Below are 18,286 nucleotides of genomic sequence, written 5' to 3'. Positions count from 1 at the left end.
CCAGTATTCTTGTTGTATAACAATTTAACTCCTGGATTCCTGGCAGTGGTGGAGGGGTGCTCACTTGTGCGCAGCTGAAGTCCTGCTGGGAAATCCTCCAAGCTAACAGCAAGAGGTTAATTTCAGAGGTAACTGCTTTGCAGTTAATTTCCTTGTAGGTTTAGTGCTCCACCATTGCTGGCTGCTGCCCAGGAAAGTGTTTTTTATGGTGTCTTCTCGCGGTTTATTGTGTCTCTTCTGTCTAAAAGGACATCATCAACCTGAAGCTCTAGTTTTTTAAACGGGCTAACTGGAAATGGCAGAGAGGCTTAATGACTTCTTTGTTTCGGTCTTCACCGAGAAGTCTGAAGGAATGCCTAACATAGTGAATGCTAATGGGAAGGGGGTAGGTTTAGAAGATAAAATAAAAAAAGAACAAGTTAAAAATCACTTAGAAAAGTTAGATGCCTGCAAGTCACCAGGGCCTGATGAAATGCATCCTAGAATACTCAAGGAGTTAATAGAGGAGGTATCTGAGCCTCTAGCTATTATCTTTGGAAAATCATGGGAGACGGGAGAGATTCCAGAAGACTGGAAAAGGGCAAATATAGTGCCCATTTATAAAAAGGGAAATAAAAACAACCCAGGAAACTACAGACCAGTTAGTTTAACTTCTGTGCCAGGGAAGATAATGGAGCAAGTAATTAAGGAAATCATCTGCAAACACTTGGAAGGGGGTAAGGTGATAGGGAAGAGCCAGCATGGATTTGTGAAGAACAAATCATGTCAAACCAATCTGATAGCTTTCTTTGATAGGATAACGAGCCTTGTGGATAAGGGTGAGGCTGTGGATGTGGTATACCTAGACTTTAGTAAGGCATTTGATACGGTCTCGCATGATATTCTTATCGATAAACTAGGCAAATACAATTTAGATGGGGCTACTATAAGGTGGGTGCATAACTGGCTGGATAACCGTACTCAGAGAGTTGTTGTTAATGGTTCCCAATCCTGCTGGAAAGGCATAACGAGTGGGGTACCACAGGGGTCTGTTTTGGGACCGGCTCTGTTCAATATCTTCATCAACGACTTAGATATTGGCATAGAAAGTACGCTTATTAAGTTTGCAGATGATACCAAACTGGGAGGGATTGCAACTGCTTTGGAGGATAGAGTCATAATTCAAAATGATCTGGACAAATTGGAGAAATGGTCTGAGGTAAATAGGATGAAGTTTAATAAAGACAAATGCAAAGTGCTCCACTTAGGAAGGAACAATCAGTTTCACACATGCAGAATGGGAAGAGACTGTCTAGGAAGGAGTACGAGAGAAAGGGATCTAGGGGTTATAGTGGACCACAAGCTAAATACGAGTCAACAGTGTGATACTGTTGCAAAAAAAGCAAACATGATTCTGGGATGTATTAACAGGTGTGTTGTGAGCAAGACACGAGAAGTCATTCTTCCGCTCTACTCTGCTCTGGTTAGGCCTCAGCTGGAGTATTGTGTCCAGTTCTGGGCACCGCATTTTAAAAAAGATGTGGAGAAATTGGAGAGGGTCCAGAGAAGAACAACAAGAATGATTAAAGGTCTTGAGAACATGATCTATGAAGGAAGGCTGAAAGAATTGGGTTTGTTTAGTTTGGAAAAGAGAAGACTGAGAGGGGACATGATAGCAGTTTTCAGGTATCTAAAAGGGTGTCATAAGGAGGAGGGAGAAAACTTGTTCATCTTAGCCTCTAAGAATAGAACAAGAAGCAATGGGCTTAAACTGCAGCAAGGGAGGTCTAGGCTGGACATTAGGAAAAAGTTCCTAACTGTCAGGGTGGTTAAACACTGGAATAAACTGCCTAAGGAGGTTGTGGCATCTCCATCTCTGGAGATATTTAAGAGTAAGTTAGATAAATGTCTGTCAGGGATGGTCTAGACAGTATTTGGTCCTGCCATCAGGCCAGGGGACTGGACTCGATGATCTCTCGAGGTCCTTTCCAGTCCTAGAATCTATGAATCTATCTATCTATCTATCTATATATGTATCTGGAGGCTACAGCGGCAAGGCATTGTAAAGGGCAAGAGTGACACAGCTACTCAGTCTGGATTGTACCCTTCTTATTCTTCAGGTTTCCTCGTGGTTGATGGCTAACTGCTTTGGAACAACCTAGGCACAGCTGAGGCTTGAAGCCCCAGACATGTGGAAGCACTGGACACATTTATATGATAAGAAACAGCATGAGTTCCATCTGGGTTAACTGACCGTGTAATTAGTCTCCAATAGCAAAGGATCTTCTGCTCTAAAGCATGCACGCCTTTATTTCCATACACAGCAGCACTGCTTTGCCTGCTTATCCAGTTAATAAATTCATCAGGTGGTCTACAAGATGCCTCATTCATTCCTTTACAAGTTGATCACCATATCGATGGTAGATTTAAAAGTGTCAGGATGGGACTGAAAGGGGAGGGAACAAGATCTTGGCAACATCCATAAGAAAGAAAACTATTTAAATAGCCCTGGCTGTGCAAGCAGGAAACCATCTTGACAACTAGAGAATTGAACTTTCCAACGATTAAATATACTCCGCACACAGCAGCGAGTCAGGGGAACCGTCGTGAAATAGGCGTGATGGGGAGATTTGGAGCCCTGATCCCTTTCTCTGTAGCAGTGGGCTGAGCACAGCCCTGCTTTATTTGCAATTGCATGCTTGGCTCTAAGGCATGGCGCTGGGACTAAATGCAAAGGGGAGACAGCAAGTTCTCTACCCAGTCGTTCCAATTCCCTTTTGATAAACTAAAAATGATCACTTGGCTGAAGATTTACAACTGTTTTCACCCGCTTTGGAATGGGAGACCTAACCACACGGATCAGTGGCCTGACAAGGTGTGTGCTTAGATAGATAAATCGTGTTGGTTCCCTGAGCTCCTCTGCCAAAACTTGAGGCTGTAACTTCCTCATAACAGCAGACACGCCCTATGTCTCTCAACAACAGGGCGAGACTATTTTTCCACTGTTGATGGTGAGGAAAGCACATCAAGGTCTTAAAAAACGGTACCAAATCAGAAAGGGCACTGCCTCTCTACACTGATGTCATCATCTGTGGCCCCACAAAATCATGAAACCTCCTTGTTAGCCTCCTCCTGGGGCTGGCCAAGTCGGCTGTCCATCATACCAGGAAAAGGAAGCTGGATGGGGGCGGGGGGTGACCCTCGGTGACTGCGTGGCCTATTTCCTGTCCCTTGTTAGGGTGACCAGATGTCCCGATTTTATAGGGACAGTCCTGATATTTGGGGCTTTGTCTTATATAGGCACCTATTGCCTCCCACCCCCGTCCCGATTTTTCACTTACTGTCTGGTCACCCTATCCCTTGTACAGCCACGCATCAGAGCAGAATTCCTCTGGGCGGTGTCTGCTGACTCCCTAGATGCCTCTGAAGAGCAGTGGGCACTGTCTGGGGTTCTCTGATTGGTGTCCCCCTCTGGATCCCTCATGATTACCCTCTGAGCCCACTCGTGCCCCTGTGTTTTCATCTGTTGTTCCCCGCCATTACTTGCGGCCTGGCTATGGGGGAGGGCCTTTAGCTATAGGCAGGCTTAGGCCCACCATCCCCCGGTTTCCACAATAACACTGATGCCAATAGTTCCTGTAAAACAGGACCTGAGCCATAAGTAAAATCAGTAGAAGTTCCACTGCCCATAGGGCAGTTACCTATTGTGTATGCCGGGAATAACATGCAGCTTCTTTCATCTCAAGATCAATTGCTCTGCAAACGTTCCTTAAACTGAGCAGCTGCCCTGGGATTGCCATCTCTCTTAAGAGTGGTGAGATCTTCCCTTTTCTCCTGGGGTCATCTCATGGGACGTTCACATGTCCCAGCATCACTTTAGGGGCCAATGACAGGTCATCATGTAAGAGGAATTTGTTACTATGATCAAGATGCCAGCTGTCCCTGTGAGACGGGTTTTACTGGCCCCATTGTATAGATGGGGACATTGAGGCACAGAAAGGATAAGTGACTTGCCCATCGGTCACAGGTGAGTCACTGGCAATACTGGGAATTGAATCTGGGAAGCCTGACTCTGTCCTTTCCTCTAATCACTAGACAACACTGCCCACATACAAGCAAGCAAACAGGGAAGGATCTTTACTGTGCACAGACAGTAATCCCATTCTCTGTGTGGTAAGGGAACGCATATGTTTGTTTGAACAGGAGAGATAGGAGGAGGTTACCAGCTACCAATTCGGAGAAGGTTACTGGAGATTTAATTTTCACCTGTGTTTTCTAAGTAAAGTTGCTTAGGTCTGGTGGTTGCTCGTGGTCCAGGTAACAGCGGTGGGATATTGGAAGTTTGTGGTTAATCAGTTCCACATGGTGAAACCTGTGCTATGAAGGGGCTTTCCAAATGCTTGTCAGAACAGCAGTGGGTCTTTTACGACACTGATGCTATTGCTTCAGTTCCCAAAAACAGGGGCTCTAGAGCAATCTACTGCTGCCCATGCTATAAATCCCCACTTCAGTGCTAGAATATAGTCATGCTACCAACAGCTGGCCAGGCAGATGCGGGAGTCTCTCTTTGGTACTTCTTTCTTGAAATCTCACCTATATGGCAATCGAGAGAAGGTTGTTCGGAAGCCTGATCTGCAGACTGTGTGATCAAGTGACTAGTGGGGAGGGCTGGGATTCCGGGGGGAGCTGGGTTTGATTCTGGACTCTGCCACTGACTCGCTGTGTGACCATGGCTGAGTCTCTCATGCTCTGTGTGTAGTGGGGCTAACGCTACTAGCTCACCTCTCAGGAGGGCCACAAGGATCAGCTGCAAAGTGCTTTGAGACCCTAAAAGGGAAGACACTCTTAGGCAATGTCTACATTTATGGCAGCATGCAGCGTACCTACACTGCACGCCCCCAAAGTACGGGTGTCAGTAGCTGTGTAGACAGCGAGGCACCGTTTAGACAAGTAAAGACATACCAGAACTTTAGAGTATATACCCTACATGGCTCTCTACGTCCCCAAACAGCGCTTCCATTGTCTATGCTGCTATGTTTAGCAGTGGAGTGTCCGGCTGCCCCACTGCAGTGAAAGGCTCTGGCAGCAGGGAAAGGCTCTGGTGGGAGAAGACAGTGGGGAAAAGCTCCAGCATACGCTATACACGGCAACAAGTGTAGACAAGGTTTTAATGACAGGCCAAGAATTATTCTGGAAAATCAAATGGAGCAGGCTATGGTTCTTTCATGGCCTTGGAAGTCCCCAACTCACCCTCCTGCTCCCCATTTCAAAAGTTAGGGACTCATTGGTTTTAGTGATGCCAATTCCTTCCACATCTCCCAGCTGGAGGTAGGGGATCGATTTGTATCAGACACTGAGGGCGCCATTCTGTGGGATAAAACCCATGAACAAAGCGGAGTTCTCAGACTGATTGGAAACAAGGCAGGACAGATTCAAAAAGTGAGACTGACCCATTCCCTGTTGTCCACTCCCAACTTCTGGCAAACAAAGGCTAGAAGTTCCCATTGACTTTACTTAGGATTGTAGGTTTTCAGCATCTCTGAAAGTGAGACTCTTGGGGGGAAATCTTGGCTCCATTGAAGTCAAGAGCAAAACTCCCCTTGACTTCAGTGGGGCCAGGATTTCACTCTACATGTCTCAAGTTGGGCACCCAAAATTATTGGACATTTTGGAAAGTTAAGGCCCAAGTCTTTCTGTACCTGTTTTGCCATTAATAAACTTGGGTTATTATTACTTACATACCACCTATGGCTGGTTTATGGGTGGATTAATTAGCACTGTGATCTGTTCAATGTTGCATCATTTTGCAAATATCCAATTGACCATTAAAGCACATCTCTGCGCTCAAAAATCACCATAAAAAGGAATCCATATTTTTCATCTCTCAGCGAGTCCAGAACAAATTCTATACATTTCCAAGTAAAAAAATGTTTTTCTATCTTCTGCCTGGGATCTGAGAGTCAAGCTGGGTTCTTTTTGGTTCATGCATCATCAGCAGTGATAATGACTCTTCAGTCTAAATATTGTCCTCACACCTGTGTAATTTCACTGTTTTCAAATTATGCCTTCAGTTATACCTATGCAACCCCATTGAGGGCAGTAGGGTTGTAAAGATATAACTAAGGCAGGATATGAAAGCAACGAAGATGCACAGTTGACCCTGCAACTGGAACTTAAACAATCCTGTTGATGATGCATGACTCCAGCTTCCTCTCCCAGAGCTGTGTTGGGTCTAAAGGACTGATAGGAGTAAAAGTAGGAAACATTTTTGTCACTAAAGCAAGTAGCTCTGACTTTGATATACTCAGGGGGAGCAGATCTGCTGAGTAAGAAGGGATCATTCTTCCACAGCCACTTTTCAGAGGATAACTGCACATTAACGGAATTCCATACCCAGTGGGGCTTTCCATGTGGAGGGTTAGTGTTATCTCAATTACCATGTGCTGGTTTCCTGGGTAAAATCATGGCTGGCTGCAACCACTTCTCAAGAATAAGGGATGGGATTGGCCATTTAAAGCATGACAGAGGGAAAATACCTGCCTCTTCTGCTGATGATGAATTAGACCCCGAGTAAGCAACACACAGGAGGCAGATGAACAAGTATTCTCTTCTGAACTCTGCGCGAGCCACACAATTCCCCTTAGTAGAAACATGCACTACAAGAGTGAATCCCCCATGCTGAGCTGCGAGTACCCTCCCGCCCCCCCCCCAAAGATGAGAGGGCAAGCAAAGTGGAAGGGACTAGAAAGAAGAAGCGTGGGTTAAAGCACAGGGAAGAGCATAAATGAGGCAAAGCAGAAAAACACCACATGCTCACCCCTGTCAACTCCATTATCTTCAGTGGAATTGCAGCCGTGATGCCAAGGGCAATCAGAAAGGAAGAGACGACAGAGTGGCTGCATGTGCTATGCAGGCTGTAAGTATGGAGCTGCCAAGGGAGAGGATGGGGATTGTGGTGGTTGAGTGAGACGAGGGAACTTATTGAAAAATAAATGGGAGGCAGGTGAAAAGAGGAGCCCAGCCCCTTCACGCAGTCATCTGCTCAGGCACAATGTGCTAAACATGACTGGGCTAGGTCACGGCTTGAGTGGAAAACCTCCAAGGAGAAAACTCGGGCCACTGCAGGAAGGGGTGTGTTGCTGGTGAAGTAAGTGGCGCTCTTCCCCGGCGCAGAACCAGTGCCCCGGGGTGGTGCTAGGAGACAGAGTGCTGCTGGAGGAGCCCTCTTTAGGATGCTATGTAAACAAAGGTCACGGCCATTTGTGATTATTAATGATCTCCTGGTGCTTTTTGTCAGGGAAGGAGTGTTAACCCTGGTGTCCTGGCCACTTCCCTACTCAAGTAACTACATGCTCCTGACCTAAATCCCCCTGCGCTTACATGCTGCATTCTTCTTCACTGACTGTTGCAGTGAAACAGATGCCACATTCCGCTCCAGAGGTTGCTGCTTCTCTGTGGCCAGCGAAACAATCCCTGGGCACATGGTTGGTGCCGCCAGTAAAGTTCGTGCCATTCCTTAGAATAAAGGTGCTATGACCAATCATTAAGCCGCCATCACCATAGTGATTGATAAAACATAACACGTAAATAGCACTTTTCAAAGAGCTTTACAAATGTTAACCAGTGAACCCTCACAAAAGCCACCATCCCCATTTTACAGGCTAAGATCTAGAGACTTGCCAAGGGCCATGCAGCAAGTCACTGGCAGAGCCCAGCCAGAGCTAGAATAGGGGAGTTCCTAGGTTCTCAACCCATTAGGCCAGGCTGCCTCTCCACAAAGATTTACAAGCCAATGCATTCAGCTTGGATTGTCCTGGACTCTTGGAGTGAGCTGCACCAAGCCCAGCTCCCCTAGTGAGAGGCATTTGACAGTCAGCTTTAGAGACAGACATTTTCTTGGTTCACGCTGCGATGCGGAATATACTCACTGTCTCCTTCCACTTTCTCAGGCGTCCGGCTCCAAATGATCTGCCTGGTCTCCAGCTTCACCTGAAACGTCCTCCTCTCTGGCCTCTGGGACTTTTTTTGGTAGAACAAGGTCAGCACGGTCCCAATTTCCAAACTCCTGAGGATCCTCCCCATGTCCCCAACCTCCATCCTGGAGTCCTCCAAAAACCCATTGACACTGTTCAGCCTGGACACTGACATCTTTACTGCATGGCCATCGCCTGAAGGAATCACAGAGCAGGATCCGTGTCATGCATGAAAGGAACGAGCGTTTGGGAAATGAAGCCCAGACCCTCGGAAACAAAACCTACCCTCTTATTTTCAATTCCTTTCCCCCAAATCACCCGAGACAAGCGCTTCCTTTGCTGCAGTGGCTTCCACTCTGCTGCACCACATATGCTGCAAAGAGCCAGGACTCTCCTCGGAGCTGTGGAAAGAGGAAGGGGGTGGGATTGAAGGATCCTGCAACCTTCTCTCCCTGCAACCCAGGAATGAGGCTTCCCTGCTGTAATCCAGCTGCAGCAGTGAACGGTCAGGCAGGCAGGAAGGCTTGGTGGCTGCTTTTCAAATCAGAGCTATCAAAAATAATCCAACCAGGGCAGGTCCAGGAGGCTGAAATTACAGCATCCCCTTTACAGACACAAAATCCATGCTGTTGGTGCTGCAGGGTGGCATGGAGGGACAGCCCCTTGTAGAGCTCTGCGAGGCTGGGTTTTACTGTCAGCGGTGGAAGAGATGGAGGAAAGAAGCCCAGAGGCTTCAAAGTAAAAAAACTGTCCAGCCAGATTCAGAGATTTCCCCCTCAGCCAGCGAAGAGCAAACGCCTCCAAACTGGGGGTGGGGAGGGCTGGAGTGGAGGAGGGACAGGCGATCTCCTGATGGCTTTTCCTGCGGATCCTGGGGAGGAATGAAGAGGGGTTGGTCCAGTAGATTTCTGGCAGGGAATCTGGAGGATGTGGGGGTCCCCCTGCTCCAGCAGATCCCAGTCAGGGAGCCCGCCTGCAGATCCTGGCGAGGGAGAATTGGTGTGAATTCCTGGGGGCTGCTGCTCTACTTCTGCTTGGGGATCAAGATGACAAGGGGGGTTTCTCCCCCCTTTTCTCTCTCTCCCTCTCGCTGCTGATTAATTTCAGGCTGGTGAAATGGACGCCCAGAGGAAACTGCAATCACACATGGCCGGAAAGAGATCAGAAAGGAATTTAAAAAAAAAAATTGCAGGATCTTGGAGAAAGAAAAATAGAAGGAGAGAAAGAAAAGATGGTGGAGAGTGACATCTAGAGGCAGAAAGCACCTGCTCCCCTCTGGAGGGATAGGGAAAGATCGGTTGGGAGCAGCATGGGACATGCTGCTGTTCACATGGTTCTTACATCTGGAAAGGCTGACTTTGGCTTTTGCGGATGAGTGCTTTTGAAGAGGTGTGTGGGGGGAGCTCTGCCAGTTTTGGGGAAGGCTATTTTCAACATATTTATACACTTCTTCAATATTCTAGTTATTGAATATGAGTCTATCATTGGTATCCGACCTATTTAACCATTATTAAAATAGTAACAAACTATATAATGACATGATCATGAATTACAGTACATTAAAATCATCGCACTCACCTACAAGCGGTCTTCACTAACGTCACAGTTGAAAGACATTACGTCTCTCTGTAGCTTTCTGGATGCAACTGTCAGCAATCTTATTTACATCTAGGTCCCTGCTATGGTCTCGATGCACGTTAAGGACAGCCACATCATTCAGTCACATCTGTCCCATTAATGACCGGAGATCGTTTTTAAGTCTTCTGAAGCTGGAGAATGAGCGTTCCGCAGTGCAGGATGATACAGGTACAGTGAGAAGGACTCTTATAAATTTGCAGTACTCTTGAAGCATAGTGCGCAAATGTTCATTCCCCTCGGTTTTTAAAAACGACACTGGAGACGGTTATATTTTTCTATACCGCTATGTCCAAGAACATGTCACGCTGTAGTTTCCTTCGCCTCGTTTTCCTTTCGTGTTTTGTTTGCTCTCGCTGGTATCAAAACGAATGGTAGCAGTTTCAGCGGTCGGATCGTCCACTGTTGCAGCAGTTTCTCCTGTATTTGCTGAAGCACATTGGGTTCCTGTTACCACTGCTGATTTTGAACACAAATGTATCCATTTCAACCTACTCACTTCCATTCCCTAACTGTGAATCGCGATATGCTAGTTAGGAGGAACATATGTCCCGTTTTGGCTGGGACAGTCCCTTTTTTAAGCCCTGTCCCAGCTGTCCCAGTAGGGTGCAACCCCTAGTGGGGCATGGAGGAATGTGCAGAGCCGGGGGGGCAAGGGGCAACTCCAGCCCTGCGTGGGAGGGAGGGTTCTGGAGAGCGGCTCGGGCCAGGCCAGCCCCGCACATGGGTGGGAGGCAGGGGGTCTTGGGCCGGTCCCGTGTGCAGAAGGTAGAAGGGGGCCTCAGGCTGGCCCTGCGCACGGCGGGGGGAAGGGGAGGTCTTGGGCTGGTCCCACATGACGGGGGAAGGGAGGGTCTCAGGCTGGTCACACGCAGGAGGGGGGAAAAGGAGGCTCGGGCCGGTCCTGTGCCGGGGGACCTTTAGGTCAGCCCCACGCAAGGACAGGTGGCAGAGGATCTCAGGCTGGCCCTGTGCATGGGAAGGGAGATGGGGGCCTGGGGAATGGGGGGCTCCTGCCGGCCTCAGGGCAGGAGGCAGGGCTGAGGGGGGGGTTGCATGGGGGGACAGAGGGCCTCGGGCTGGCCACATGCAGTGTCCCATTTTCCCTTTGGGAAAATATGGTTGCCCTAATACTAGTCTAATAATTCTGCCTTCCAGTTTCACTGTAAGTGCTCCTGCCACCTACTGGTGCTATTGTAAAATGTCAGTTTATGGCAAAGTAACTTCCAGTGGACAGACATCTTTAATAACATTTATTACGTAAAAAAAAAACATGGTGGCTCCTGGATGCTGAGCCCCCACCCCCATTTTTTTTTCAGTGGGTGCTTGAGCCCCGGAGCACCTGGGGGGTCAGTGCCTATGGGACGGAGGATGACGTTTGTGGAGCATTATAGGGGGAACCTGATGGACGTTGACTACAAAGACATAATGAATTTGCAATAATGTTTGCACTGGTAGCATGGAAATACAGGCAAGGCCTTTCAATGCTGCTGGCTGTGTTACGTACGGTGTAGTAAGATTAATCAAAGCTCAGGGTATGTAGTCTCCTGTAGAAGTGTCTTTTTATTATTATTTCAGTCTAAAGAAAGAAATAGTAAAACTGGGGCTGCATGGAGAGGCGGGGACGTGAGGTGGGGGTGAGAGACAGGGAGGGGATGGCATCCAGACTGGAGGAACCCTGGCACAAGGCTTATCATCCTGGAGAGAGCTGCCAAGTCTTTCCCTCACAGGTGACTTTTCTCACCTGACTCCCCTCACCTCAGCGCACTGAGAGCAGCAGTGGGTGGGAAGGTGCGGTAGGAGGTTCTCTCCCACAACCCCTCAGAGTTGGAAGGGGCCAGAGGCAGCTGGTGGTTTTTGGGGGGGGGGGGGCTGAGGTGGAAGGAGGTGAAAGGGATACAGAGGAGAACAAGGTGTTGATAGGGATCTGGTGGGTGTGAGGGTTGTAGGGGGAAGAGGGAGCATGGGGAGGGCTGGTGGGATGAATCTGGATGGTAGTGCTGGGGAATGACACAGCCCAGAGCAGCCGCCCACATTCTCTCCTCCAAGTGTAGGGAGGAGAAGAAGAGGCACCTTTGACTGCATGCGCTCCATGTGCCGCAGCTGGGAGCTGACTCTGCCCGGGAAACCCTGTAGCCCTTGGATGTGCATCGTGAAACCTGCAGTCCAAGCAGGCCGGGCCTCCATATTACAGATCAGGGCTTGCCAAGATAAATGGTAGAACTCTAGGCTTTAACGATCATTGGCTCTTTAATGACCTAAATGGTCAGAGCCACAGGTTTACCTCTCCGCCAAAAGACGGCCCTTCCTGGAGCGCAGCACTCTCTGGGAGGTGATCATTCAGTACTGACTCACTGCGAGGATTTCCACCAACCTCACTTCTCCGTGTAACACCTTGGGTTTTCTGAGGCAACCCCTCCTCCAAGTACTGACTGGGTTTTTCCTGATTAACGTGCCCGGCAACACTGAGAAATGAGGGAGGAAGCAGAGAGAAGAGGGCAGGAATTAATCTAGGAAACCTGGAAAGCCTCTTACCCCTAATTAAAGGGCACTTAGGCTATGTTGCTGTAAGGTCTCCCGTGTAGCCGCTCTTTGCTGGCGGGAGAGAGCTCTCCTGCCGGCATAATTAAAGCACCCCCAACGAGCGGCGTTAGCTGTGTCGGCCGGAGAGGCTCTCCTGCCGACGTAGTGCTGTCCACACCAGGAGGGTGTGCTTTTTTCACACCCCGACCGACAAAAGTTTTACCGACAAAAATGCTACTGTAGACATAGCCTTAATGTCAAGCAGCTCAGTAGAAAAGACCCCTCTGTGTAAAGCAGCTGATTGGTCTGAACATAGCAGGTGTGGTCCTGGGAGATAAAACACGTCACAAGAATTCTTCTCTGTCCCAGGTTGAATGCTGCATTGTGGTTGCTGCTAGCACCCGTCACTCATATTTAACATCTACATTAATGAGCGGGAAGAAAAAGTCAAAAGCGTGTTAGTGAAATTCTTGGATGATACCAAATGAGGAGGAGTTGCAAACGTCAGTGAGGACAGAAGCTGGGACTGAAGGACAGTCATAACCTTTGGGACACCCAGAGCATGGGGTTTCATCCCTGACCATCTTGGCTAATAGCCAATGACGGACCTATCCTCCAAGAACTTATCTAATTGTTTTTTGAACCCACTTATACTTTTGGCCTTCACAACATCCCCTGGCAATGAGTTCCACAGGTTGTCTGTGCGTAGTGTGAAGAAGTACTTCCTTCTGTTTGTTTTAAGCCTGCTGCCTATTAATTTCATTAGGTGACCCCTAGTTCTTGTGTTATGTGAAAGGGTAAACAACGCTTCTTTATTCATTTTCTCCTCACCATTTATGATTATCTAGCCCTCTGTCAAATCCCCCCTTAGTCATCTCTTTTCCAAGCTGAACAGTCCCAGTCTTTTTAATCTCTCTTCATATGGATACTGTTTCATACCCTTAATTATTTTTGTTGCTTTTCTCTGTACCTTTTCCATTTCTAATATACCTTTTTTTGCGACGGGGTGACCAGAACTGCATGCAGTATTCAAGGTGTACATGTACCATGGATTTATAGAGTGACATTACGATATTTTATGTCTTATTACCTATCACTTTCTTAATGGTTCCTAACTTTCTCTTAGCTTTTTTGACTGCCCCTGCACATCGATCAGATGTTTTCAGAGAACTCTCAACAATTATTCAATTTAGACTTCATTATTTTGTATGTATAGTTGGGATTATGTTTTCCAATGTGCATTACTTTGCATTTATCAACATTGGATTGCATTTGCAATTTTGTTGACCACTCAGTTTTGTGAGATCCCTTTGCAACTCTTCGCAGTCTGCTGCAGACTAAACTATCTTGAATAATTTTGTATCATCTACAAACTTTGTCAGCTCACTGTTTATCCCTTTCTCCAAATCCTTTATTAATATGTTGAACAGCACTGGTTCCAGTACAGGACACTGGGGGACACCGCTATTTACTTCTCTCCATTCTGAAAACTGACCATTTATCCCTACCCTTTGTTTTCTGTCTTTTAACTAGTTACTGATCCAAGAGAGGACCTTCCAAACTTTGACCCCATCACTGCTTACTTTGCTTAATAGCCTTTGGTTAGGGCCTTGACAAAGGTTTTCTAAAAGTCCAAGTACACTATACTCACTGGATCACCCTTGTCCACATGTTTGTTGACCCCCTCAAAGAATTCTAATGGATGGGAAATCATGCCTTACCGTTTATAAAAGCCATGTTGACACTTCCCCCAACAAATCATTTTCATCTATGTCTCTGATAATTCTGTTCTTTACTATAGTTTCAACCAATTTGCCTAGTATGGAGGTCAGCCTTACCGGCCTGTATTGCCAGGATCGCCTCCGGAGCCTGTTTTAAAAATTGCCGTCACATTAGCTATCCTCCAGTCATTTGATATAGAAGCTGATTTAAGTGATAGGTTACAAACCACAATTAGTAGTTCTGCAATTTCATATCTGAGTTCCTTCAGAACTCTTGGAGGAATACAATCTCGTCCTGGTGACTTATATTACAGTTTAATTTGTTCCAATATCTCCTCTAATGACACCTCAATCCGGGACAGTTTCTCAGATTTATTACCAAAAAAGAATGGTGAAGTTGTGGGAATCAAACTCACATCCTCTGCAGTGAAGACTGATACAAAGAATTCATTTAGGTTCGCCACAATGGCCTTTTCATCAGTGAGTGCTCCTTTAGCATCTTGATCATCCAGTGGCCCCATGGATTGTTTTGGCAGCCTTCCTGCTTCTGATGTACTTAAGAAAAAAATGCTGTTAGTTTTTGTGTCTTTTGCTAGCTGCTCTTCAAATTCTTTTTTGGTCTGCCTAATTATACTTTTACATTTGACTTGCCAGAGTTTATGATCTTTTCTATTTTCCTCAGTAGGACTTGATTTCCAATTTTTAAAAGATCTCTTTTTGTCTCTAACCGCCTCTTTTAATCTGTTGTTTAGACATGGTGTCATTTTTTGGTCCTTTTACTGTTTTTTCTTTTAAATTTGGGGTATACATTTAATCTGAGCCTCTCTTATGGTGTTTCCATATAGAACGCAGGCATTTCACTCCCATGACTGTTCCTTTTAATTTCTGTTTAACTAACCTCCTCATTTTTGTGTAGATCCCCCTTTTGAAGTTAAATGCTCTGGTGACTGGTTCCTTTGGTAAAAAGAACAGGAGTACTTGTGGCACCTTAGAGACTAACAAATTTATTAGAGCATAAGCTTTCGTGGGCTACAGCCCACTTCTTCGGATGCACGCAGAGTGGAATAAATATTGAGGAGATATATATACACACATACAGAGAGCATAAACGGGTGGGAGTTGTCTTACCAACTCTGAGAGGCCAATTAAGTAAGAGAAAAAAAACTTTTGAAGTGATAATCAAGCTAGCCCAGTACAGACAGTTTGATAAGAAGTGTGAGAATACTTACAAGGGGAGATAGATTCAATGTTTGTAATGGCATTGTTAGTCTGTATCTGCAAAAAGAACAGGAGTACTTGTGGCACTTTAGAGACTAACAAATTTATTAGAGCATAAGCTTTCGTGGACTACAGCCCACTTCTTCGGATGCATATATATAGGATATAGACAGACATAAACATACACACAGTTCTTCCTCGATTTCTTATCAACGCAAATGAAAGGGCCGAGCCTATTAACCCCTTTTAGCATCTCTTTGATGCCCACTCACAAGTGAATTGGCCAGATTACAATTGCAGTGCCTCGTCAAGCCTTTAAGGTTCATACATTGGTTACTTGGCCCGCTGATCCTAACTTGACTGCTGGTTTGCCAGCATCACAGCCGTCATTCATGGTGTCTAGAAATTTTATCTCTGCATGCCATCCCAAGGTGACATGTTCCCAGTCAATATGGGGATAGTTGAAATCACCCCATTATTATTGGGTTTTCTGGTTTTGTAGCCTATCTAATCTCCCTGAGCATTTCACAGTCTGTATTATTTTCCTACTGCTATACTCTTATTATTCAAGCACAGAATTTCTATCCATAGAGATTCTATTGTATCATTTGATTCATTTAAGATTTTTACCATATTTGACTCTATGCTTTCTTTCACATATAGTGCCACCCCCCGATCCCCCAGCTCAACCTACTCTGTCACTCCTATATATTTTGTACCTGGTATTACTGCATCCCATTGATTATCATCATTCCACCAAGTTTCTGTGATGCCTATTATATCAATATCCTCATTTAATACAAGGCACTCAAGCTCACCCATCTTACTAGACTTCTTGCATTTGTATAAAAGCACTTATAACATTTGTCAATATTTAGCTGTCTGCCTTCACGTGATGTAATTGCATGGAACTCTCTTTTGTGTGACTTTCTCTTCAGTTCCTACCTGTTCTTTACCAATTTCTATTCTCTCCTCTTTATTAGGATATAGAGTATCTCCTTTTATAAATCCTCCCCAAGGGATGTGTCTGTCTGAACCATGTGCTCCTCTGCACCAGTCAGCTTTCCCCCAGCCCTTAGTTTTAAATCTCCGCTACAACCGTTTACATTTGACATGCCAGCAATCTGGTTCTGTTTTGGTTTAGGTGGAGCCCATCCTTCCTGTATAGCAGGGCTCGGCAACTGGCAGCACGCCAGCCGATTTTTACTGGCACACTGCTGCCAGCCGGGGTCCCCCCTGCCTGCCTGGGTGAACAGAATCCTAGGCTGGCAGTGGGCTGAGTGGGGCTGGCGGACAGAACCCCAGACCGGCAGCGCGCTGAGCCGCTGGCCTGCCAGCTGGAGTCCCTTCCGCCGGCCCCGTTCAGCCCATTGCCTGTCTGGGGTTCTGTCGGGGGCCCCTGTAAATGTAACCTTTATTTTGGCATGCAAAACCTTAAATTACTGAAGACTTGGCACGCCACTTCTCAAAGGTTGCTGACCCCTGCTGGATAGGCTACTATTTTCCCAAAAGGTTCGTCAGTACCAAATAAACCTAAACCCCTCCTTAGAACACCATTGTCTCATCCACACATTGAGACCCTGCAGTTCTGCCTGTCTTACTGACTCTGCAGGTGGAATTGAAAGCATTTCAGAGAATGCTACCATGGAGGCCCTGGCCTTAATCCCTTATCTAGCAGCCTAAATTTGGCCTCCAAGTCCTCTCTCCTACCTTTCCCTATGACAAGGGTACCTACATGTACCATGACCACCGGCTTCTTCCCAGCACTGCACATAAATACATAGGTGCCGGCTTCCTCCGGGCCCATGGGGTACTCAACCCCCGGCTCCGCCCCAGGCTCACCTGAGCCCTTCCTCCAAACCCCAACCCCCATCCCGCCCAGTTCCGCCCCCTCCCCTCAGCGTGCCCTGTCCCCACTCCTCCCTATCCCTCCCAGAGCCTCCTGCACACTACAAAATAGCTGATCGCGGTGGGAGGGAGGTGCTGGGAGGAAGGGGGAGGAGTTGATCGGTGGAGCCGTTGGCGAGCAGGAGGCGTTGGAGAGGGTGGGTGGGTGGGAGCTGGCTACCACTGGGTGCTAAGCACCGGAGCACCTACAGAGTCGGCGCCTATGTACAAATCTGCCCAGATGTTTCGAGACGTCTGCAACCTTTGCATCCGGCAGGCAATTCACCATGCATTTCTCCTGGTCATCACCATTCATTGATATTTCTAATAATTGAATCCCTCAATACATTCCTTGTCTCTTCCTACTAACCGGGGTTCACTCCCCCGGAGAAGTATCCTCAGTGCGAGAGGATACCATCCATCATGTAATGGAGCAGTAAGACAAGTTCCTCTCTAAACAGTTCAGCTGATACCACAACTGGATTATAGCTTTAGTTTCTGGGTACCTTGTTGCTGGAAAGCTATTGACAAAATGCAGCAAATATGGAAGAAAACAACCAAAATGATCAGCGGTCTGGGGAGACGGATTTATAAGGATGGACTAAAGACCTGACCTTGCAAGGCACTGTGCACAGTCCCGCAAGGTTCTGATCACCTTCAGCTCCCACTGAAATTAGGAGCATGCACTAGGTGTAAGTAACATACCCAGCCTCAGTACCACTGTGCTCTTCCACAATGGCTAACAGGACTTGCACCTAGTGAGAATGTCATCCCCACACACTTTCTCCTGTCTGATGGGGATGTAGCCACCATGTAACAATAACCCATTGGCAAGCATGGGGGGTAAGGTCTTAATTGTGAGCAAGCATCATCATCGATTTTTAAGTGACTTTGCTGATAGTGGACGGTACTAGACTGAATGCCCTGGAGTCTGACATTCTCTGTTTGTTACCCGAAGAGCTTTGTCACAGGTAAAGGAGAAAGAAAGGAGACTTCAATAGGCACTAGTGCGGTCTTTCTGTTCTGACTCCAAGATACAGAAACCTCCACCACTGCCCCTCAAATCTTCCCCATATACTGCCCCTTGCAACAAATAGGCCTCTCTTTACTGAGGTGCTCAGCGGAGGTGTGAATGTGTGTGGGTTTCAATTCCTCCCCTCGACTTTACCTCTTTTTGGGCCCCATTTTCAAAGGAGTCTCCATTCTCCCATCAGCCTAGGACAGACATTCCCTGGCTCCTTTCCCCTGGCACCTCTCCTCGTGACTTTGGAGGAGTTGGCTATCCCAGGCGTCCCTGCATGTTCTTCACACTTGCAATGCCCACTTTAAGAGAACATTAGGCCACATTTG

At 47.0% G+C, this 18,286-nt stretch overlaps 1 protein-coding gene across 2 annotated transcripts in view; it reads right to left on the bottom strand.

Moving 5' to 3' along the window:
- LOC117873861 (1-phosphatidylinositol 4,5-bisphosphate phosphodiesterase gamma-1-like) overlaps positions 1-9,105 on the bottom strand; it is a 79,699-nt gene extending 70,594 nt beyond the window's left edge. The window contains exons 1-2 of one of the 2 annotated variants that reach the window (XM_034763725.1): positions 8,238-9,105; positions 7,908-8,147 (exon numbers count right to left, since the gene is read on the bottom strand). In XM_034763725.1, coding sequence (XP_034619616.1) covers positions 7,908-8,127 — 220 coding nt within the window. In that variant the 5' untranslated portion in view covers positions 8,128-8,147; positions 8,238-9,105. Of the gene's footprint in view, positions 1-7,907 lie in introns of both variants that reach the window. The other variant, XM_034763724.1, reaches the window with a different exon arrangement.
- Positions 9,106-18,286: the final 9,181 nt, after the last annotated feature.

This window comes from Trachemys scripta, chromosome 2 (assembly GCF_013100865.1).
Source record: "Trachemys scripta elegans isolate TJP31775 chromosome 2, CAS_Tse_1.0, whole genome shotgun sequence".
NCBI lineage: Eukaryota > Metazoa > Chordata > Testudines > Emydidae > Trachemys > Trachemys scripta.
This window is presented reverse-complemented; position numbering and strand designations above follow the sequence as displayed.